The 25,842-nt window shown below is 43.6% G+C and overlaps 1 protein-coding gene across 3 annotated transcripts in view; it reads left to right on the forward strand.

Annotated features, from left to right (window-relative positions):
* Positions 1 to 25,268, forward strand: part of FNDC4 (fibronectin type III domain containing 4) — a 57,979-nt gene extending 32,711 nt beyond the window's left edge. The window contains exons 4-7 of one of the 3 annotated variants that reach the window (XM_077489374.1): positions 11,028 to 11,232; positions 14,309 to 14,401; positions 18,053 to 18,183; positions 18,371 to 25,268. In XM_077489374.1, the coding sequence (XP_077345500.1) occupies positions 11,028 to 11,232; positions 14,309 to 14,401; positions 18,053 to 18,183; positions 18,371 to 18,403 (462 nt within the window). In that variant the 3' untranslated portion in view covers positions 18,404 to 25,268. Of the gene's footprint in view, positions 1 to 11,027; positions 11,233 to 14,308; positions 14,402 to 18,052; positions 18,184 to 18,367 lie in introns of all 3 variants that reach the window. The other 2 variants (XM_077489372.1, XM_077489373.1) reach the window with 2 other exon arrangements.
* Positions 25,269 to 25,842: the final 574 nt, after the last annotated feature.

Below are 25,842 nucleotides of genomic sequence, written 5' to 3' on the forward strand. Positions count from 1 at the left end.
AAACGCTATAACTTTTGCGCAAACCAATCAATAATCGCTTATTGCGATTTTTTTTTTAACCAAAAATATGTAGAAGAATACGTATCGGCCTAAACTGAGGGAAAATAATATTTTTTATATATTTTTGGGGGATATTTATTATTACAAAAAGTAAAAAATAATGCTTTTTTTTCAAAATTGTCGCTCTATTTTTGTTTATAGCGCAAAAAATAAAAACCGCAGGGGTGATCAAATACCACCAAAAGAAAGCTCTATTTGTGGGAAAAAAAGGACGTCAATTTTGTTCAGGAACCACGTCGCACGACCGCGCAATTGTCAGTTAACACGACGCAGTGCCGAATCGCAAAAACTGGTCTGGTCTTCGACCAGCAAAATGGTCCAGGGCTGAAGTGGTTAATTGCTGTGTTGAGTTATTTTGAGGGGACAGCAAATTTACAGTGTTATACAAGCTGTACACTCACTACTTTACATTGTAGCAAAGTGTCTTTTCTTCAGTGTTGTCACATGAAAAGATAGAAGAAAATAGTTACAAAAATGTGAGCGGTGTACATACTTTTGTGAGATACTGTATATAAACGTATATTATCAGCAGCGTGCCAGTGTAAGGCTTCCAATTATTTGTTATCTCTCACGCAGATCACAATCCTACCCCTGACAATGCCTTCATCTGCTTTTTTTCGCCAGAAGGCCAGCGCCATTTTTATTCAGGTATCATCCAGGATCACCATCTAACCAAATACCAGCTCAGGGGTGACACAATCAGCAAAATCCTGCCTGACACAGATCGGCCCCTACTGCAGTCTCTTACCTGGTGACTTGTTACAATGTTGCAGTCTGATCACTGCAGGAGGGGAGACTGAGGAAATGCTTCCTCCTGCCTGCAGCAGACTGATGACATCATCTCAGCCTAGACAGTATGACTGGGGGAGGGGGGACTGAGGAAATGCTTCCTTCTGCCTGCAGCAGACTGATTACATCACCTGAGGGAGGGGAGACTGAGGAAATGTTTTCTTCTGCCTGCAGCAGACTAATGACATTATTTCAGACTAAAAGTCATTGGTAGAGGGAAGACTGAAGAAATGCTTCCTCCTGCTTGCAGCAGACTGGCGACATAATCTCAACCTAGGCAAAGGTACTGGCGGAGGGGAGACTGAGGAAATGTGTCCTCCTGTCTGCAGCAGACTGATGATATCCTCTCAACTTAAGAAAGGTCATCGAGGGAGGGGAGACTGAAGAAATGCTTCCTCCTGCTGGCAGCAGGCTGGCAGCATCTTCTGAGCCTAGGCAAAGTCACTGGGGGAGGGGAGACAGAGGAAATGTATCCTCCTGTCTGCAGCAGACTGATGACATCCTCTGAACTTAGGCAAAGTCACTAGGGGAGGGGAGACTGAAGTTATTCTTCCTCCTGCTTGCAGTAGATAGGCAACATCACCTCAGCCTAGACAAAGTCACTGGGGGAAATGCTTCCTTCTGCCTGCATCAGACTGATGACATCATCTCAGCCTAGGCAATATGACTGGGGGAGGGGGGACTGAGGAAATGCTTCCTCCTGCCTGCAGCAGACTGATGACATCATCTCAGCCTAAGCAAAGGAGTTCAAGGACATCTTTTTAATGATAGAAGGTGGAGCTTTACTGAGCAATGATACTATTCCTGTATAAGGACAAAATTATAAATGGTTTTCAACATTTTTTCCAAGTAAATATATGAATAGTGTGGGGCACATTTGTATGGCGCCCCCCGGAGTCAATACTTTGTAGAATCTCCTTTCTCTGCAATTACAGCTGCAAGTCTTTTTGGGGATGTCTCTCCTAGCTTTGCACATCTAGAGAGGGACATTTCTGCCCATTCTTCATTGTAAAATATCTCAAGTTCTGTCAGATTGGATGGAGAGCGTCTGTGAACAGCAATTTTCAAGCCTCGCCACAGATTCTCAATTGGATTTAGGTCTGGACTTTGACTTGGCCATTCTAACACATGAATATGCTTTGATGTAAACCATTCCATTGTAGCTCTGGCTGTATGTTTAGGGTCGTTGTCCTGCTGGAAGGTGAACCTCCGCCCCGGTCTCAAGTCTTTTGCAGACTCAGGTCTTCCTCTAATGCCGCGTACACACGACCGAACTTTCTAGCAGAAAAGGTCAGATGGAATCATTCCATCGGATATTACGATCCTGTGATCGTGTGGGGCTTCATCTGACTTTTTTCTTCAAAAATTCCAACGGACCTAGAAATAGAACATGTTTCAGATCTGTCCAACGGAATCAATTTCTATCGGGAAAACATTCCTCTGTATGCGGGGCCAAATACAACGCAAGGGCAGCTATTGGCTACTGGCTATTGAACTTTCTTTTCTAGTCCCGCTGTACTTCATCACGTTCAAAACAAACAGACGGAAGTCCGTCGTAACTCGGTCGGGAAGACCATCGGACCTTTTCTGCCGGAAAGTCCGTCGTGTGTGTATAAGATTGCCCTGTATTTGGCTCCATCCATCTTCCTATCGACTCTGACCAGCTTCCCTGTCTCTGCTGAAGAAAAGCATCCCCACAACATGATGCTGACACCACCATGTTTCACGGTGGGGATGGTGTGTTCAGGCTGATGTGCAGTGTTAGTTTTCCGCCACACATAGCGTTTTGCTTTTAGGCCAAAAAGTTAAATTTTGGTCTCATCTGATCAGAGAACCTTCTTCCACATGTTTGCTGTGTCCCCCACATGGCTTCTCGCAAAATGGACATCTTCTGGCTTTCTTTCAACAATGACTTTCTTCTTGCCACTCTTCCATAAAGACCAGATTTGTGGAGAGCACGACTAATAGCTGTCCTGTGGACAGATTCTCCCACCTGAGCTACCATGGGCCTCTTGGCTGCTTCTCTGATTAATGCTCTCCTTGCCCGGCCTGTCAGTTTAGGTGGACGGCCATGTCTTGGTAGGTTTGCAGTTGTACCATACTCTTTCCATTTTCGGGTGATGTATTGAACAGTGCTCCGTGAGATGTTCAAAGCTTGGGATGTTTTTTTTTTATAACCTAACCCTGCTTTAAACTTCTCCACAACTTTATCCCTGACCTGTCTGGTGTGTTCCTTGGCCTTTCAGGTTGCTGTTTAGTCACTAAGGTTCTCTAACAAACCTCTGAGGACTTCACAGAACAGCTGTATTTATAATGAGATTAAATTACACACAGGTGGACTCTATTTACTAATTAGGTGACTTCTGAAGGCAATTGGTTCCACTAGATTTTAGTTAGGGGTATCAGAGTAAAGGGGGGCTGAATACAAATGCACGCCACACTTTTCACATATATAGACCTAGAAAACCATTTATCATTTTCCTTCCACTTCACAATTATGTGCCACCTTGTGTTGGTCTATCGCATAAAATCCCAGTAAATTACATTTACATTTTTTGCTTGTAACATGACAACACGTGGAAAATTTCAAGGGGTATGAATACTTTTTCAAGGCACTGTATATACAGTTAGGTCCATATATTTTTGGACACAGGCACCGTTTTCATACTTTTGGCTCTGTATGCCACCAGAAAATTTGAACCAAACTATCCAAATTAATTTGAAGTGCAGACTTTCAGCTTTAATTCAAGGGGTTGAACACAAATATCAAGTACAGATTTTAGGAACTGCAACCATTTGTATACACAGCCCCCTCCCCCATTTTCAGGGGCTCAAATGTAATTGGACAAATGAATATAATCATAAATAAGATGTTTATTTTTTAATATTTTGTTGAGAATCCTTTAATGACAATTACTTTTTTTGCATTCAGCAAGTGAAATGCATGCTCAATTGGGTTGAGATCAGGAGATTGACTCGGCCATTGCAGAATATTCCACTTCTTTTCCTTCAAAAGCTTCTGGGTTGCTTTTGCATTGTATTTTGGATCATTGTCCATCTGTACTGTGAACAGGGCTGGTGCAAGGATTTTTGACACTCTAGGCGAAACCTAATTTTGCTGCCCCCCCCCCTTGGCTCTGCCCAGTGACTCCACCCCCTTTGCCCTGCCCATGTATACGCATACCTCCCAACTTTTGAACTTGAGAATTCGGGACACTTAAGGGAGACAGTGACCTGCGGCACGCTAAGTGGGTGTAGACAAACAAGATTGTGGGAGGGGCTTGATGGGCATGGTATAAACAAAACCTGGACTTCCTTGTACCTAGCCTACCCCCTTCTCCCTCCTCTTATGGGATATATACAGCCGGCGGAGGGATGTGCAGGAGGCGAGCCGGCGGCGGGTGAGCGAGCGGTGGAGGTAGGGGAACTGTGTTGCTTGGCACAGAGCAAGGCTCAGCATGTCGTGCACCGGACAGGTGGAGTAATGGAGTCCAGTGCAGGAACCTGTTGCACTCTTCTGCCAGGCCCACACCTGCGTCTCTGGACCTGGCCGGAAGACCAGGAAGCAAGGCTGCTGTTAGAAATCATGGGGCCCCGTGCAGCCTACCTGATGGGGACCCCAATCCTGCCCACCCATCTAAGAAAAAAAATGCAGCTTTGCTATCAAGGGATATTTTTATGTAGGTGGATCGGATGGCAGTCGGATGTAAATGGACAGAGAAGTCTATCTACACCTGACTGCCCATAGAGCAGAGTGGGCTTGGTCTGTATCTGTTCTGCACACACTGAGTGGACAGGGACCTGTCATCCTCCTGCTCTGCTCAGCAGGGAACAGTGGACAGATCTCCCGCTGAGCAAAGTGGAGCCCGCTCTGTGTGATAGGGGCGGTTGGTGCTCAAAATTTTTGGGGTGGCGCAAACAACCTGAGAAAATCTAAAAAAAAAACCATCAATTGCAGCCTCACTGTGCCATCAATTGTCACCACTGTGCCATCAATTGTCACCACTGTGCCATCAATTGCAGCCTCACTGTGGCCATCAATTGTCGTCACTGTGCCATTAAACGCCACCACTGTACCATTAAACGCCGCCACTTTCCCGTTAAACGCCGCCGCTGTGGCCATCAGTTGCCACCGCTGTGGCCATCAGTTGCCGCCACTGTGCCCATCAAGCGCAGCCACTGTACCATGTCAAATGCTCCCACTGGGCCCATCAAATGCCCCCACTGTGCCCATCAAATGCTGCCAGTGTACCCCCCACCCGCCGTCTGCCTGGCACTTACCCTGTCTCTCGGTGGGGCAGCGGGTGTAATGGTGGCGAGCGGTCTCCTCAATGTCTTCTACCGTCGTCTCTTCCTGTCCTCTGCTATGACTGGACGCCTGATAGGCATCCAATCACAGCGACTGTCGTTTCAGCCAATCAGTTGACAGGCAACAGACCTGAGCACCTGATTGGAGGAAAGGTGTTAGGAAAGTGAATATTCATAGAATATTCATAGCATAACACAATAGCTCAGCAGGGAAATTGCTGTACTAACATCATAGTACAGTGAGCTCCTCTGGATTTTTTTTTATTCAGCCCATTGGGTTGGACAAAAAACAAACAAACACTACCTGTGTGCACCAGGCTTTAGGATGTATTTCGCTGTCCTTCTTCAGTTATCATCATGATCATCACACAATACAGGTGCTATGGCTCAAAGCACTTTTACTGTGTTCCTATAATGATGATTATCACCAGTGTCGGCCCGTGCATTAAGGGCACACGGGCGCCACCCCCTCTCTCCTGCCTCCCCTCTATCACCAATAGATAGATTAATCCATTGCATGAATCTATCTATGGCCACAGCTGCAACCCCCTATTCAGGTGCCCGGCCCCTTTTCGGGCACAGGGCACCTGAATTACAGCGGCAGGGGGTGTTTTTGAAGCACCTGATTAGAGCCATAGGCTCTAATAGGCGTCAAAAAAGGTGACCCATGCTGGGTGCTCACAGGTCACTCAGCTGTGTTAGAAAAGCGAATGAACATTCGCTTTCCTAACAGCAAATTGCCTCTCCGCCAATCAGGTACTCGGATCTGTTACCCGTCACCTGATTGGCTGAAACGACAGGCGTTGTGATTGGACAGGCGTCTAATCATTGCAGAGGATGGGAAGAGAGGAAGGGAGAAGACATCAAGGAGCTGTCCTTCTGAGACAGGTAAGTACAGACGGCGGGCTGGTGGGGGGCACACTGGAAGCATTTGATGTGGCACAGTGGCTACGTTTTGATGGAGCACAGTGGTGGCAATTGATGGGCACAGTGGTGGCAATTGCTGTGGCACAGTGGAAGCAATTGATGGGCACAGTGGCAGCAGTTGATGGGCACAGTGGCGGCATTTGATGGGCACAGTGGCGGCAATTGATGGGCACAGTGGCTGTGTTTGATGGGCACAGTAGCGGCAATTTATGGACACAGTGGCTGCATTTGATGGCACAGTGGCTGCGTGTGATGGGCACAGTGGCTGCGTGTGATGGGCACAGTGGCTGTGTTTGATGGGCACAGTGGCTGTGTTTGATGGGCACAGTGGCTATGTGTGATGGGCACAGTGGCTGTGTGTGATGGACGCAGTGACTTCATTTGATGTTTTTTTTTTTCAGAATTTTTCGGTTTGTTTGCCCGTAAACCCCCCCCCCCCCCAAAAAAAAAAAATTTGGAGCACCAGCCGCCACTGATCATCAAATTTCCCTGAATCATAGGCAACAGCCAGGGCATGGGGGCAAGGAATGTTCTGTACCTTTTCTGTGACTTCTCTGCAGTATCCCTCCTGCTGGCTGACTGCTGGGTCTGTGTGTCACAGATGACGAGGTGGATGGACATAGATTTACAGCTTCTCTGCCTGCTGCACCGATCGTTGCCAGCCTGTCACTGTTCTTCTGCCGCTGATTTTCTCAGCTGGAGCCCGCACTCTCCTCTTACTTGCTAAAGGGGGCAGGCAGTGGTATCAGTCCACCAGCGGCAGCAGGGACTGGAAGCTGGGACTTTAATGTGGTGCCGGCGTTGGTCTTTGTGCAAGTCTGCCCGAAAAAGAATAAAAAGTCCCTCTATCTACAGTCTCCCCTGTGCCCCTCTGGGTGAATGGCGTGCCTCTCCCCAGCCAGGGAATAGGAAACCATTATAGGAGCATGTACTACATGCAGCTTGAAGCTGCTGCTTATCAGCGGCCCTTCCCAGAAGACAAACAGCGCCCCCTAGTGGTGTGCGCTCTAGGCCGGTGCGCCTACCTTGCCTATTGGTAGCGCCGGCCCTGACCGTCCAATCAACTTTGCTGCATTTGGCTGAATCTGGGCTGACAGTATATCTATAAACACTGCAGAATTCATCCGGCTGCTTCTGTCTTCTGTCACATCATCAATAAACACCGATGGTCCAGTGCTACTAGAAGCCATGCATGCCCCATGCCATCACACTGCAAGCTCCACCATGTGACCACAGATGACGCTGTGTGCTTTGGATCATGAGCTGTTCCAAGTCTCCTTCACAATTTTTTCTTCCCGTCATTCTGGTACAGATTAATCAGATTAATCTTAGCTTCATCCGTCCAAAGAATCCTTTTCCAGAACTGGTCTGGCTTTTTTAGATGTCTAATCTGGCTTCTCTATTCATCAGGCTTATGAATGGTTTGCACCTTTTAGTGAACCCTCTGTATTTGTGATGTCTTCTATTCAAGAATTATAGCAGTATCATCTTGAATTTAAATGCATTTTAGGATGTGCCCCCAAATATGTTTTTTTTTTTTGTTCTATTGATTGCAGACTTTGACAATGATATGCCCACCTTCTAGAGAGTGTCCTTCACTTGTCTGGATGTTGTGAATGGGTTTCTCTTAGCCCTTGTACACACGGTCGGACATTCCGACGGAAAATGTCCGATCGGACCGTGTTGTCGGATAATCCGACTGTGTGTGGGCTTCACCTGACTGTTTCCGTCGGAATATCCAACGGACAAAGTTTTAGAGCTGGGCTCTAAAACTTTCCGACAACATGATCCGATCGGACTTTGTCCGATTGTGTGTAGAGAATTCCGATCGGACAAAGTGCCACGCATGTTCAGATCAAATTCCTAGACCAAAGCTATTGGCTACTAGCCTGAACGTAGTCCCGTCGTAACGAAATAACATCATCACGTTACGTACGGTCGGATTTTCCGACAACTTTGTCCGACCGTGTGTATGCAACACAAGTTTCGGACAAAATCCGTCGGACAAAATCCGACGGATTTTGTTGTCGGAATGTCCGGCCGTGTGTACAAGGGCTTAGCGTAGAGAGGATCCTGCAATCATCCACCACTGTTGTCTTCCATGGACATCCAGGCCTTTTTATGATGCTGAGCTCACCAGCTGTGTGTTGAGTTATTTTGAGGGGACAGCAAATTTACACTGTTATACAAGCTGTACACTCACTACTTTACATTGTAGCAAAGTGTCATTTCTTCAGTGTTGTCACATGAAAAGATAGAATAAAATATTTACAAAAATGTGAGGGGTGTACTCACTTTTGTGAGATACTAATTTATACATACATCTTTTTGATTTAGAAAAATTACTGTTTGTCTCAGAAACCTTACAGTGGAAAAGGGACTATTAATTATGTATGGAAAATGATTTCTCATTAGTAAAGGAAAGGATTCTTTACAGTAAAAGCGTTCTTTTGGTGGAAGGGTTCTTTTACAGCTACATTAAGTCTGGCAGGGATCAGAAAGCATAGTATTAGAAGATAAAACATGCAGGGGACCGGGGTCACCATCAGTTGCCCCAGGTGCTTAATGCAATTTTAGTAAAAGCACAAATGTTAATAATCTGTATTGACATCTGCGATCACCACAGAAATAAACGGTTCTCTGCGGAGACACCATTCCAAAGTGCTTAACACAAATCAGCGGGTGTTTTCATTGCCCAGACGGTCCCCTGAGCGCACCGCGCTGTATACTGCAGAGACCAGCACCGTCTGGAAAACCTGCAGTCTGATTAGTGATGTGCAAAATAATTCTGAAAAAGCAGATGGATCGGGGAATCTGAGAATTGCACATTCTCCTAAATCTAAGCGCGACAGTCTGCAGACAATCATGGAATTCATTAATCACAGATTATCTCTTTCCACACTCAATGTATTTAAAGTTCCATTTATTACAGAGTTGCAATTACACATAATGCATTGCATTTTAGTCCCAGGAGCTAGCAATCTCTCTTCAATGTACTGAAGGTTTCATTTATTTGCAATAAAAAAGATTTTTCATGCACTACTTCGTTCGGTTAGGATTGCCAATCTTTTCCCAGAATACTTTGCTTTTTTTTTTTACTAACAGTCGTTTTCAAACCAGCTGCAGAGTCATCCTTAAACTTTTTTTTTTTTTTTAGATGAGGTTTCTCTGGCTATACCAGGCTGGGTACAAGAACTGGCAATCTATTTCCTCATATCATTGTAGGCCGCAAGTGTAGAAAGGTTGACATGGATAATCCACAAATCTGACATCACAGAATAAACCCAGACACCCTCATTACTAAGCAACACTACCAAGAGCTTCTAGTTACAAAACGGTCAAAAACCACAAACTCCACCAAACCCACCAATACCAGCAACAAATTCACTACCAGCACCAAACTCGCCACAAACTACACCAAAGCCAACAACAACATCAAACCCACCACTGACAATACCGAAACCAACAACATCAAATCCATCACTGCCAACACCAAACCCACCACTGACTAAACCAAATGCAACACCATCTTAAAATCCACCACTGCCAACAACAAACTCACCACTGCCAACACCTAATGCCCCATACACACGGTCGGACATACCGACCACAAAATCCATCGGATTTTTTCAGACGGATTTTGGGAGAAACTTGTCTTGCATACACACGGTCGCACAAACTTGTCGGAAAATCCGATCGTTCGGAACGAGGTGATGTACAAAATGTACGACGGGACTACGTAGAGGCCAGTAGCCAATAGCTTTCGTCTTCAAATCTTTCTCTGAACATGCGTGGCACTTTGTGCGTCGGAATTTTCTACACACGATCAGAAAAAGTCTGATCGGATTTTGATGTCGGAAAATTTTTGATCCAGCTCTCAAACTTTTTCCGGTGGAAATTCCGACAGAAAAAGTCCGATAGGGCCCACACACGATTGGATTTTCTGACAACATAATCTGATCTGACTTTTTCCGTCTGAATTTCCGACCGTGTGTATGGGGCATAACTCCCCACAGAATATACCAACAACATCAAACCAAACTATCCATCAGACCACTACTATCACCAAACCCACCAACACCAAATCCAACAACACCAAACCCTCCACCACCAACATCAAACCCATCACTGCCAAAACTAGAACCACCATTGCCAACAACAAACCCACCACTGATTAGACCGAACCCAACAACAACAAACCCACCACCATAATCAAACCCACCGCTGACAACGCCAAACTCACCCAATATCAAACTCACCACGACTACACCAAACCCACCACTGCCAACATTAAACCCAGCACTGACTACACAAAACCCATCATCGCCAACACCAAACCCACCACTGATGAGACCAAACCAAACAACAAAAAAACTATCACCATCATCATACCCACCCTTGCCAAAAGCTAACTCACCACCGCCAGTATTAGGCACAGCACTGACTACACCAAACCCATCATCGCCAATACCAAACTCATCATCACCACCACCACCAAACCCACCACTGACGAGACCAAACTAAACAAAAACAACAAACTCACCACCATTATCATACTCACCCCTGCCAACATCAAACTCACCACTGACTACACCAAACCCACCACAACCAACATTAAACCTAGCACTGACTACACCAAACTCACCACTGCCAACATCAAACCCACCACCATCATCAAACCCACCACTGCCGACATCAAACCCACCAACACTAATCCCAGCACTGCCAACACCAAACTCCCCACAGACTACGCCAAACCTAGCAACATCATCATACCCAGCACCAATAATAAACCCACCATTTCCATCACCAATCCCACCACCATCAACACCAAACCCACAACTGCCAACACCAAACTTCCCACTTTTTGAGTCTGTAGTGTTAGCCATTCGCCAATGCTCATTTTATCTATAACTACACAATGCTGTCCTTCTTCTTCCCAGAGGCAGGATGGCCAAATCCACCGGTTTATAAGAGAAGTGAACACAACAAATCGGGCCTGTGTCTTGTGGGACCTGGAGGAAGACACAGATTATATAATCCAGGTGCAGTCCATCGGTTTGTACAGCGAGAGCCAAGCCAGTAAGCGAGTCCATTTCCGAACCCTAAAAGAAACAGATCGACTGCCATCAAACAGCTCTAACCAAGGTATGTGAAAGTCTTTTTCTACTGGACTAACTGGACTGATTACAGTTATATTGGCCTCATTACTATATTGCAGCCTTTTCAAACCTTTTTTACCCCAGAGGAATTCCCTAGGGTTCCATGAAAACCCGGTTGAGAGTGGCTGCTGTATAATATTTTCTTGGAGGGGCCACAAGGCCTACTCTACCTTCCTGCCTACACTACTTCACTTACTGTGTGTTCTGTCCTGTACTGCTTCTACTATCTGCTGCCCACATCTCTATCACCTCTTGGCCATGTCCATCTCTGCCCCCTAGTAACACCACTTCTTTAACCTCCTGCTCACACCACTTCACCTACTGTACCTACTGCCTATACCACTTTTCCTATCTACAGCCTACATCTCTCTATCACCTCCTGCCTACTGCTCATGCCAATCTCTGCACTTGCTCACACCACTTCTCCTATCTGCTGCTCATTCTGGTTCCCCTATCTACTGCCGCCATCCCTCTCTTTTCACCTACAGTCCATGTCACTTCTCCTTCCACCTGCCCACATCACCTCTCCTATTACTGCCCACACCCCTCTCTATCACCTACTGTCCACACCATTTCTCCTAACACCTGCTCATATCACCTCTCCTACCTACGATCAACACTCCTCTCTATCACCTACTACCCACACCACTTCTCCTACTACCTACGGTCAACACCCCTCTCTATCACCTACTGCCCACACCACTTCTCCTACCACCTGCCCACATCAACGCTATTGCCTACTGCCTAAACCTGTCTGTACCTACTACCCCCCCCCCCCCTCATCTCCTACTGCCCACACCACTTCTCCTAACACCTGCTCATATCACCTCTCCTTCCTACGATCAACACTCCTCTCTCACACCTACTACCCACACCACTTCTCCTACTACCTACGGTCAACACCCCTCTCTATCACCTACTGCCCACACCACTTCTCCTACCACCTGCCCACATCAATGCTATTACCTACTGCCTAAACCTGTCTGTACCTACTGCCCCCCCCCCCCCATCTCCTACTGTCCACACCACTTCTCCTACCACCTTCCCACATCACCTCTCCTACCTACTGCCCACCCACCTTTCTATTACATATCGGAGTTGAGTACTTAGAAGTTGGAAAACAGAACTATTCTGCTGTTCTTCAGGAGCCCCTTCCCCGCCTTAATTGTTACTTATGTTTTCCTCTGGGAAATCCCCTCTGTGCCTTTCACTCCTTCACAGGTTACCCATGGAACATCCTCTTTTATCAGTATTATTGCCTTTTTTATTATGACCTCTTCAGTTACATAATTAGGTCCTATATATGCACTCAGCTACTTGCTGCTCCAAGAGGGGCGAGTGTTTGAATGTCCCCTGCCTGCTGTGAAATACTAGGGCTGTCCATTTTAAAGGATACACAGCACTGACCCCTGACCCTGCCATGGCCCACTTTCACAATCTGGTAACAAATAGTGTGGCGCTGGATATATATAGCAAAACCATACATAAAAGGATTATGTGGTTGTGAAAAACAGCATGTGAAAATACAAAAAATACAACATGGAAACTGTAGGAACTAAAAAATATTGATAACTAAATAGTGAGTCCCAGTGAACAAGTCCACATATATTAAATGGTGCACAAATGTTGTGATAGATATTCCTCACGGGGAACTCAGGGAAGTCCACAAATCAGGTGAAATCAAGGGTAACAACTTGTCTGAAGTGATTTAAAAAAATGGATAAAATACTCTTACCAGAGGAGATGGACTCATCTGTCTTAGGACGGTTGAGTCAACAGCGCTTGGGGTCCAGACATGGAACCAAATGATGAGTTGAGGGTAGTCCGAATGGATGCTGGGGAGGCTTCAGATGTTACAAGACCGTAGTGAGCGTCTCTCAAAGCGTCTCTCACAATGTCAGGATCGAATGTATCGCATTTGGGGTACCAACCCCAAACGTGGAAGGGGGTCCACAAAAAATATAAAGGAAAAAGAAAGCTCCAAATGGTGCAGGTCAGAGAGTAACCATTAGGTTTTATTTAAAAAGCCATAAAAAATGAACAAAATTATGACATGTGATCACAAGGAAGAAATATTTAAAATAAAAAGCAATGTGGGGGTGCCAGATGCAAGCCTGACGCGTTTCGACAAAGTATGTCTTCAACATCTTCCTTGTGATCACATGTCATAATTTTGCTCCATTTGGAGCTTTCTTTTTCCTTTATATTTTTTGTGGACCCCCTTCCACGTTTGGGGTTGGTACCCCAAATGCTATACATTCGATCCTGACATTGTGAGAGACGCTTTGAGAGACGCTCACTACGGTCTTGTAACATCTGAAGCCTCCCCAGCATCCATTCGGACTACCTTCAATCCATCATTTGGTTCCATGTCTGGACCCCAAGCGCTGTTGACTCAACCGTCGTAAGACAGATGAGTCCATCTTCTCTGGTAAGAGTATTTTATCCATTTTTTGAAATCACTTCAGACAAGTTGATACCCTTGGTTTCACCTGATTTGTGGACTTCCCTGAGTTCCCCGTGAGGAATATCTATCACAACATTTGTGCACCATTTAAGATATGTGGACTTGTTCACTGGGACTCACTATTTAGTTATCAATATTTTTTAGTTCCTACAGTTTCCATGTTGTATTTTTTGTATTTTCACATGCTGTTTTTCACAACCACATAATCCTTTTATGTATGGTTTTGCTATATATATCCAGCGCCACACTATTTGTTACCTGATATCTATTGAACTTTGTTTGTTTGAAGTGTTGGCAGCAGTTTTGAAGTTTCCAGTTTGTGTTTAGTATAGCGCAGTGTTTTCCCCTCCATATATCACTTTCACAATCTGCCATGGATAATCCAGCAGTTTAGGAAGGCTTTCACCTTTCTCCTCAAAGCAGACCATCAAACCTGTCCAGGAACCTTCAATGGTATCTCTAAGTGCCTTTTTAAAGTGACCTTGGTACAATGAGTTATATACTGTAGAATTCTGTAGTTTACATATTTTCACTTCTATGAACAGTGACTTGTCTAATAATCACTGTATGTGTAACATGTCTATCTGTGTCCAAGCAGGAGACATCACTGTGCAAGGAGTGGACAAGGAGCGGCAGCTAGAGACTGGCGAGATCATCATTATTGTGGCCGTTCTGCTCATGTGGGCAGGTGAGTCACTATTACTTATAGAAACCATGCTGAACATGTCCCCCATCATCTATGGATGATATGATGAGTGTTTCCTCTTACATCTTATAAAGATTATGTATTGCATATGCATTCTGGATCGCCTATAGACAATGTGCTGAGTCTGTATCCCCTTTATCACTTCAAAATTACACACGAGAAGCACTTGTCTGCTGACCTATAGAGTCTAATTTGTGTGTCCCCACCACCACATCACTTGTAGATCCTATGATGAATTCCCACCGATTTACCTGAAGATTATAATAATCACCTATATTTTATGTATTGGGTGTGTCTTCCCAAGAATCTTCTAAAAATTACATGCTGGTGCTCCCCCTCTCTAGTTATTTGTACATAATAAGTGATATCTCCAATTCGCCCAAACAATACGTACTAGTTATGTCTTTAATGTATCACCTGTAAACTACAGTACATGGGAAGTATGTCTTTCCCCAGTCAACTAAAGGTTATATAAGGTTTGATGGCCTCTTCTGCTGACTCCTTCTGGTCACAGCACCAAACGTAGGAAACTCTTGGAACTTGGGGGCCTGTAGACTCTTGAAATTATAGATTTTTGAGCTGTAGACCATTGAACGTAGCATTTGGGGCCTGTAGACTCTTGAATGTGAGATTGTTGTCTAGTAGACTCTTGAATGTGGGATTTTTGATTAGTAGACTTGTCTTGAATGTGAGATTTTTGACTAGTAGGCTCTTGAATGTGGGATGGTTGTATAGTAAACTCTTGAATGTGGATTTTTGGCTAGTAGATGCTTGAATGTGGGATTTTTTTGGCCTGTAGACTCTTGAATGTGGGATTTCTTGCCAATACTCTTAAATATGAGATTTTTGTCCAGTAGACTCTCGAATGTGGGTTTTTGTGCTAGTAGACTCTTGAATGTGTTTTTTTTTTGCTAGTAGACTCTTGAATGTGGGATTTTTGACTAGTAGACTCTCGAATGTGGGTTTTTATGCTAGTAGACTCTTGAATGAGTTTTTTTTTGCTAGTAGACTCTTGAATGTGGAATTTTTGACTAGTAGACTTTTGAATGTAGGGTTTTTTGCTAGCAAACTCTTGAATGTGGGCTTGTTGTATAGTAAACTCTTGAATGTGGATTTTTGGCTAGTAGACTCTTTTTAATGTGGGATTTTTGATCTGTAGACTCTTTTGAATGTGGGATTTTTGTATAGTAAACTAGTAAAACTAGGAAACTCTTGGGACTTGGGGGGCCTGTAGACTCTGGAAATGATGGACAACATTTGAGGCCTGTAGACTCTTGAATGTGAGATTTTTGTCTAGTAAACTCCTGGATGCAGGATTGTAAACGCTTGAATGTGGGATTTTTTTGACCCGTAAACTCTTTTGAATGTGGGATTTTTGTATAGTAAATAGGATTTTGGGGCACCCTGTAAATTTACCATTTGATCCCTTGGTTGGAAATTGTACTGTTTTGTCCCTAGCCCCAGCCAGTGTAGGTGCTATATATTTGTACAATCTAATGTACCTCTGTTAGCGCTGATAAAGAGGATTCTCCCCTGGAAACAGGAAAGCTGTGCTCTATACTTATGTGCACTCCCTGCCTACCTCATTTGGATTATGTTTGTTGGAATATTGATATGCCTTATTATACTTAGGACTGTGAGTATATAATAGTTTACGTAAAATTTGGACTAAAATTGTTTTATGGTAATGTACAAGGATAGTGTGCCCTCTTTTTGTGCTTTCATATGGGATTATTATGGCTTGCTGACTCATGAATATGGGGTTTGTTGGCATGTAGACTCTTGAATTTGGGATTTTTGGCCCACAGATACTTGAAACTGAACTCCAGAAATTCTACTTGCTAATTTGTAAAATGTGCTGGATTACTAGGGGTTAAGCCGACCAAGGTGCATAAGGTGCATGCCACCCCATGGACTTATCTCTCTTTAATTTATGGTTTACATTTTTAATTGTTGCTATGCTTACAGCTCTCCAATGCTGGGCCCTCTGGTTTCAGCTCCTGAGGCTGCTGAGTTGCATGCAGCCTCTGTGCTCATTGCTCCCTTCCTCCTGTTCAATCACAGAGCACTTTGTATTTAGTAAACTCATTCACAAAATACAAAGGCTTTTGTGAATGAACACAGAAGGGGCAAGCAAAGATGCTGTGAGTAAGAAGAAAGACAGCATCTCTTCTGTCAAAGCTCTGGGAATGTAGTGATAGATGTACTTCCAGATCTCCGTAAAACTGTCAAAAGTAAATAAAAGATATAGGTCCTTGAGGTTGCATTCACCATTATGGACTTAACTCATAACCTGCCAGCACATTTTACAATGTAGCTGAATTCCTCGACTTCAGCTTTAAATGTGGGCTTTTTGGCCTGTAGACTCTTCAATATGTTTTTTTTCTTGGCCCATAAAATCATGAATATGGGTTTTGTCTGACCTGTAGACTACTGCACGTGGGATTTGGAGCCTGTAGACTTTTGAACAAGGGATTCTTGGCTTGTAGACTCTTGAATGTGAGATTTGAGGCCTGTAGACTCTTGAATGTAGAATTTTGGCTTGAAGACTCTTGAATTTAGGATTTTTGGCCTGCAGATACTTGAATGTGAGATTTTGGCCTGTAGACACCTGAATGTGGGAGTTTTAATCTCCAGACTCTTGAATGTGGAATTTTTTGGAATGCAGACTCATGAATTTGTGATTTTTTTTTTTTTCGGCCTGTAGATTCTGGCAAATTGGATTCTTGGCCTGTAGACTTTTGAATGTGGGATTTTTTTCATGTAGAAATTACACCTCACAGGTCAGATCCTGATCACATGGTCTCTGCACAGTCCAGATTCTGTGCTGAATGAGAGGTGAGCCCTTCACTGCTACAATTGTTCATCCTGGGGCTTTTAGTAAAGTATCAATCAGAAGGGGATTAATACTGGGCCCATTAACGATGGAGAAGGATTTGAGTGTCCTTGCAGCCCAAAGACGCAATACTAGCTTGAGTGCCAATCTGCACATTCTGCAGCCAACAAGATACTCTCTTTCATTAAAGAAACTAAAAGACGTTTATCACATATACAAACCATTAGTATGACCTCATCTTAAATATTCAGTTTTGGGCACTGATTCACAGAAATTATTTTTTTGGAACGGAAAATGGTGCAGAGACTAAATAAATATTAGAGCATAGATGAGAAATGACTAACTGTACTGGATATACTGTATTCACCTCTGAGAAGAGGCAGTACAGGAACTATAATACTAACTAATACTAACTAACTAATGTTTCATACTGAAGATTAGGTGGAACTATATTAACTTTATGGTGACCACAAAAGACACCCCCTTGCAGCTGGAAGAAAAGAGACTCAAATAGACTTCCACATTCAATTTCTAATAGGTGAAATACAGCACATACCTTTTGGGCTTTCCTCAAAGAACAAAATGTATGCACAATGATAAATTACAATAGGAAATGTTGCTTGGAGTATTGATCAAGTTGCCATTGGGCATCAGTAAAAATCCTCTTCCTGCTAAAGCAAGGGTTTTTCCTTTCTCTAGATCTCCATGAGTTTGTTATTTTATTTAATTCCGAATAGTATAGGCTTTATTGGCCATGGTCTGCTACCCTTCCTAACACTCTCTGTCTTGTTGTATAGCGGTCATCGCTCTGTTCTGCCGCCAGTATGACATCATTAAAGACAACGACTCCAACAATAACAAGGAAAAGGCCAAACCATCCTCGGAGCAGAGCACCCCTGAGCGGCAGACGGGAGGGTTACTTCGAAAGGTAGGTTCTTCACAGTATGGTCGACATAATGGAAGAATTTTCTGTGTTGTCTCTTTCAACCAGATTCTTTATTTGTAAGTGTCTAATGCAGATTATAGAATCAATGTGGGAATATTATTGGTTACTAGATCAGCAGATTGATTGCATTGTTTCTGTATTTACACTGGTTATGTGTTTCTTTTAGAAGAAGGCTCCGTCTGTCAACATTATTGAGGTATAGTGCTCATCCAGTGGCCTGTCCATGACCCAGGTTCTGCACAAAGCATCTTGGGCCTTTTGGATGAAACGCACAAAGCCAGATAAAGGACTGTAGACTTCTTTTAAGCAATACCACTGGAACTCTGCACCTGCGGAGATTCTCAAGGGCTCATCTCGTCCACTGTATCATCTCACCAGCCATGGGACAAATTTCTGCCCTGGCCTAAAGACCTAGAGATGTCCACCTCCACCATATCAGACAGGATGTACCAGCAGATGGTCAGTGCGGGCACATGCATTGGTCATATATGTACTCTATCATGGCATGATATGAAACCACGCATCATGGTTGGAGCTCATTCACTGACCACAAGACGATGAGTGGGGAGATAATTCTCGGATCTTTAGCCATTATACCACCCAACATTCAAGATAATGGAGAGTGTCTTTGGTTCTCTCTTTAACTTTTAGGCTGGAATAGCGGTTCTTAACCTGTTGGTCTTGACCTGAAACATTGGGACATCATGATCTTTATGGTGCACCTTTGTTCACATTCTTAACAACACTTAGTGCCAAATATTCAACTATCATGAAGTTATTACTATATGTTATTTTCTAAAAAGTATTGCATTGTTTATGTACTTTCATGTTTTATTAGCATTTATTAGGTAATGGTGGTAAACTTATTCAAAGGGAACAGGTTATCCGGTCCAACCTAACCCATAAACCAAAAAAGACTCCTAGACTTCGTCAGGGTCTTGGCCCTGGAAGGTTAAGAATCACTTTCTCTGGATGAGGATGAATCCACTTTCCTCTTAGATGGGTTGCCTCCTTGATAGCATGAGGCTAACATCTTTCTGAAGAATGGGGAGGAGCGTCTATGATGAGATTGGATGGTGGCCAAGTCTTCAGTCTGCAGTTTATTGTAAAGTGAGGTTGAATTTATTTTCCTCTACTATCAATGAGGACTTTAGTTATATGCACACATGGTTAAAAATGAAAAAAAAAAAGATTCATTCTCATCCACAGTGGAATATAATAATGGGTGAGTTTCCACCAGAGTAAATAGAAGGTTTGATTGGGCATTAATGTTGAATCACTGGCAGTAGTGTTACAGCACTTTGTCTTTCATCAGCGGTGTAGTTTTGTACCTGTAACACGGTCTAGATGCTTCATATAGTCTAGTTATCTTACTGCCAGTGCTCATTATTTGTACAGTACAGGGCTGCACTGCAATGGCCAGCAAGGCCAGAGTTAGACTAGCAATGGGCCCCTGGCTACCTGCCGCTTTAGTGCTTAATTCGTTTTCAGTGCCTTTTTAAGTTCTCATACTGTTTTTGTGAGACAGATTACACAGTGATGGGGATGATTCAATGTGCTTTGAGTGCAGTTAAGATATGTTTTCTGTATAGTATTATCCTGGATTATTCCCTTTAAACTGAGCTATACAGGAGATACTGGAGCCTAGAAGGTGGGGAAGAGCTGGGGCAGACATAGAATATGCCTGAGGGATCAGATGCCCCTAGTATGGGGCCAATTCAATCAAGTTGGAGCAAAGTAACAGAGAGAGAAGGTCCAGCAGCTGCCAACTTGGATTTAACCTTGTATATTACGCATACTTGGTTGATATGGTAAGCAGCTACACCTTTGTTCCAACTTTTGTAAATTGGATCCTTCTGGGTTGACTGGCTACCCCAGCAATCACCTAATTTCTGGATGTAGGCTGAGCATTATGATAATTATGGGTGGAAGGAATATGGAATAGCGTTAATCTGTGTCTGAGCACAGATGGGTGGTGTTGCATGCCTTGGACATCTATGACTTGATGTGCAGCAGGATAGTCTGATCTCTACCAGATGATAGGAACCGATAATTTGATATGCGCAGTGGTGGTAGGGATGATGTAGCCTGGGCTGATCAGTATCTCCTTGGGCTCCTCAGCAGTCAGCCTATCGTAATTTTACTGTGCCGTTTATCTGTGCTTACAGTCAAGCTCAGGTCCTGCCACCTATGAGATCCAGTTCCAGCTAGAGATGGTCTGTTATTATAACCTTTGTGGAACATAGAAAAGAGAGGTTTATGCTCTCAGTATGGTGGATCATTTAAGGTCAGTAATGTTCTCTTCTGAAGACTGACCAGAGAAGCAAATATGTACAATTAATCTTCAAATTATAGGAAAAACACTGCCATCTAACATCTGGCCCAAAGAGCTAGCAATCCACTTGAATGACACTGCCATCTTACACAAAATGCAGTCCTGGGTTGTAGCCAGAGTGGAATTTACACTCTAAAGTACTTACTAAAGTCTTCTGACCACCATAGTCTTAGAGACATATTGACTCAACTGTTTTCACCCTACAGAAGAGACCTGAGGACTTTTTATTATTTTAAAAGACTAAATAATTGTTTCAAATTTGGCACCAGTTGCTAGATGCAAAAAAGTAGGAAAAATTTGTGGTTGATTCATTCAGCGCCCTAATGGATTACACCAGAATTTGGGGGGGGTCTTAAATTTACAGAAGAGATAAATAACTACGTTCAGAGGAACAATGATAATCCTCAGACCAATCACAAACTTGACCTACAGTCGCTCCCAGATAAAAAACAAATATACTGGTAATCTCAATTCCTTAAATTAACTAATGAGGAATCGAGTCAGAAATTCTTAATAAACTGGTGGAAACCATTTACATTTCCCAACAAAGTAGCACCTTTATTAAAAGTCCACAGTATATTGTGCTGAATGTTCTTCAGGTCTACCAGTATGGACTCTCTTCTAGAACCCCTAGGTCCTTTGGGGTCTCCATGATGGAGAGGGCTCTAGATACTCTAGAAGGGTCATTAGACACCACTCACGGTCAGTTTTAAGCTTTGATCAAGGAGATAGATCAAAACACTGGAGAGCCTGGGTCTGCAGTATGGAAGGTCCCATAGAGCTGGTAGGCAACTTTCTCGTAATTCAAGTCAGATCTGTTTTCAGGACCAAAATCTATTTTTATATGTTTTTGTTATTACATTGCCTTAACTCAATAACTAGTGTAACCAACGGCTCCTTTGTTAGAATGGTTGTGTCTGTGCCTTCAAAACGCTCATTCCTTGCCAACCAGCTACAGAAGCTCCAGCCTTGCGTGAAATGGCATACAGAGAATACTGTTTAGTCTAGGTTTCCCATCACCTGGCTGTATCAGCTGTACCTGATTGGTGGGGAGATGACCGCCGCATGAAAGGACGAGGGATAACATGTTACTGTCAGAGGCATCGGGATGCAAAATGAGAGTAAACAAGGGAAATTTTTTCCACCTTCTTCAGGCACACTGTCCACAAAGTCACACAAAAAATGTCATCAGTTAGTGATGTCATTCACGGCATGTTTCGCTCACAGACTGAGATGCATGAAGAATGTACGACTAAAATCACAGGAAGACTCCTGAGTATGTTTAATCTCTCATGTTCCATGCCTACATTTACCCTCTTTCCTTTGACGCCCCTCCAGGATACCCAGCACAGAACGTCCCAGCAAATGGTTTTACAGGAAAGGGGATCCTAGTGGCATTTCGGGGGCCACAGTCTAGTAACTGATGGAATTTGGGTGCTGTGAAGATTTTACAGGTTATGTGTAGCGTTTCACACTGACCAGAATCGGCCCTGGGCATTGTAAAGCTGGTGCTCCTGTGTACGTCCACAATGCTGTGCCAGGCTGCCATTAATAAACAATATTATCATCTAAAGAATGGGGATAGCCTCTTCCTTTTACTTGTGTACTGTGCAATGTCAGTGGACATATGGGAGAGCCTGTGACCCATCACTGCATGTTCCAGCATCTGACAGCATCTCCTTGTCCTGTCCCTGTACATACGAGTAGCATGTTGTTGCTGTGTCCTGTATATGATTTGTATAAAGCTGTATAGCTGTGCATTATACTGTATATAGATGCCATTTAATCCTATATTATTGCACCATAACAATCGCAAGTCTTCCAGTAATGAAGCAACAGAGCATTTGTACTGACACCCTTCATGGCGGACACATGCTCTAAGCATGACGCTGAAAACGTCACATGTTCCAGTGAGATATGCAGATGTTCTAATGTATGTTGTTTATCCACTTTGTCTGTATGGCATTGGGAATGTTTTTGTTGGCCGTGTTCTGTACTATGACTTTTTTCTTGATGTAGAAATGTATCAAACATCTCTGTAACCTTCAGTGTGTTCCCATCTCCATTTTTCATTAACCAATGAACTCAAATTCTGTTTATATTCTACATTTTAACCTTTTATTCAAATACCGCCTTCCCTCTGCCATCTTTACTCCATGCCATTCCGCCATCACATCACCTCCATGCCACTTCTTTCCAAATATCTGCAATCCTGTTATCAGCAGTTATTTTTTCATCTCTTTTGCTTCTCAAAGGTCCTTACATGTTTCAAAAAGAGATGCAGAGAATTATTTTTACATATCCATAAAAATGATAATCTGCTCTTCCCTGCCACTCTTTAGTGTTGATATAATGACCCTGTACATACCTTCAAAGACCCATCACCTGTAATTTCATTATAGTCTTTATTTACTCAATGTTTTGTTCCAAATCAATCCTCCTACCTTCCCTCAGCATTTCCAAAATAAACTTTAGGTAGATAAACTTTCTTCATCTATTCAGTTGTCTTCATCATCATGAAGGGTACCAGGCCATCCTTCTAAATTCATATGTTTGACTAAACCTAAACCCTTCAATGTTCCCAGCATCCATATAACCATCACAAGCTTCTAGCTTCTTATCAACTATATTTCCATACCAGCTATCAACAATCCCATAATCCATAGGCTAATTTCAAGCTTACACATTCCTACCATTTATAGTTCCACTGTAATCCTCCTCATTCCCACCATTCATAGTTCCGTACCAAGCTTCCACATTCCCATCATCCATAGTTCCACCTCAAGCATTTATGTTGCCATCGACCATAGTTCCATACCAAGCTTTACATTTTCTCATCATCCATGGTTTAATACCAAGCTTTCAGATTCACATCACTCAAATTTCCTCTCCAAGCTTCCACCTTCCCATCATCTATAGCAGCATTCTAAGCTTCTACCTTCCCTTTCACACCAAACCTCCACCCTCCCATCATCCATAGTTCAATGTTAACATCATCTGTAGTCACATGTGCCAATCAAACTTCTACTTTCTCATCATTTATAGTTTCATTACAAGCTTCTGCCTTTCTATCACCAATAGAACTACAAATGATGGGAACTTGGTGTGGAACTTTTGATGATGGGAACAGGGAAACCTGAAATGGAGCTATGGATGATCATCCATAGCTCCATACCAAGTTTCAACCTTTCTGTCCATATCGTCCATAGGTCTATATTGAGCATCAACCTTACCATAATTCCGTAGTTTCGTCCATAGATTGGTATGACACTACGGATGATGGGAAGGTGGAAACTTGAAATGGAGCTAAGGACAATGGAAAAATTGAAACTTGGTATGGAACTATGGATGAGCATCCATAGTTCCATTTCAGGTTTCCATGTCTCCATCATCAATAGTTCCATACCAAGCTCCCATCATTTGTAGTTCCATATCAAATTTCCACCTTCCTATCAACTGTAGTTTTATAACAAGCTCACTCCGTCTCATCATTCGTAGCCACATAGTTGGTAAGGCTGAATAAAGACACCAGTCCATCCAGTTCAACCTAGTTCATTACCAAGCTCCTACCATCCCATCATCTGTAGTTCCTTACTAATCCCTAACAGGGCTGGACTGGGACAGAAATTTGGCCCTGGACTTCATCCAGACCAGCCCATTTACATTTTGAGTGTCCCATCAGCACTCCCTTACATCGGAGTGTCCCATTACCAGCCCCCTTACAACAGAGTGTCCCATCACCAGCCCCCTTACATCAGAGTGTCCCATCACCAGCCCCCTTACAACAGAGTGTCCCATCAGCACCCCCTTACATCAGAGTGTCCCATCAGCACCCCCTTACATCAGAGTGTCCCATCAGCAGCCCCCTTACATCAGAGTGTCCCATCAGCAGCCCCCTTACATCAGAGTGTCCCATCAGCAGCCCCCTTACATCAGAGTGTCCCATCAGCACCCCCTTACATCAGAGTGTCCCATCAGCAGCCCCCTTACATCAGAGTGTCCCATCAGCAGCCCCCTTACATCAGAGTGTCCCATCAGCAGCCCCCTTACATCAGAGTGTCCCATCAGCAGCCCCCTTACATCAGAGTGTCCCATCACCAGCCCCCTTACATCAGAGTGGCCCACTGAGCCATCGGCCCACCGGGAAACTCCCAGTAGTCCCGATGGCCAGTACATGCCTGATCCCTAACCTTCCGATCATCCTTAGTTCCATACCAAGCTCCCACCATCTTATCATCCGTAGTTCCATACCAAACATCCATATTTCCATCATATTTAGTTCATACTGCCCTTCAATGTTCTCCTAAACTGTCCCACCATATCAAGCTTTCTTCTCTTGTCTGATCTCCCTTAAATCCATACCAGTGTTACTCATTGTAATCTGAATCTCAATCCCGACCACTGTACTCGTCCTGCTGATAAATTCTACCTCTGGTTTTCTCCCCATTCATCCTCTAATGGGCCACATAACTTTTGTTTTTCAGTCTTATTCATCGATTTCTTCCTTGTCAGTTTATTCTATCTGATTGTTTTCTTATTTTTTGTCTCCTTTCTGTTCACGCCATCTTCAGTCGCTTTCTTTGTGTCTGTTCTTCTGCCTTTATGTTTTTAATGGAACGGCCAAATGTCTGATGTTGAAACTTTGCCCTTTTCTGTGTTACTTTTGCCTCTTTGTTATGCTCTATGATACAATAATGTCAGACTGTTGTCTTATAAACTGAACAACATTTTACATAGCTTGTGTGTAGAATTTGTTGTCCTGTCATACACTAGTCACACACACATTGCTTCTAAACACTGCACCCTCCTGGCTTCCCTCCACACGTCTCACTAAAGCTAGAACCCCCATTGCGGTGAACTGAAGGACGTGTCCAGGGATGCCATGTCCCACACAACAGGTTAGCTGTAATCTTATCTTAAGTGACCATTATGCCTTATTTTGGTATAATGATGCAACAGTATGAATAAATGCCATTACACACACCAAAGAATGGGTATGCTGGAGTGTTCACAGAAGAATTGACCACACCAGACAGACCACATTATGGGGACATACAAGGAACCTTGTGATGACCCCACATGCTGTTTATTGTTCAACCACCATATCTTCCAGAACCAAAAACTGGCTGATTGCTGGGAGATCGGGCTTTTAACAACAAAAATCACATTTAAGTGGATCTGTCATTAGACAATGTTGTATAAAGAAGCATCATAAGATTCTATTGAATGGATGTTCCACTTCGGCGTGGCCCAGAAGCAACAAGGGTGCTTCTGAATTTGTGGTTGAGGGATCTGCACTGCATTGT

Source organism: Lithobates pipiens, unplaced genomic scaffold (genome assembly GCF_037356315.1).
Source record: "Lithobates pipiens isolate NorthernLeopardFrog02 unplaced genomic scaffold, aLitPip1_a1.2 Scaffold_18, whole genome shotgun sequence".
Taxonomy (NCBI): domain Eukaryota; kingdom Metazoa; phylum Chordata; class Amphibia; order Anura; family Ranidae; genus Lithobates; species Lithobates pipiens.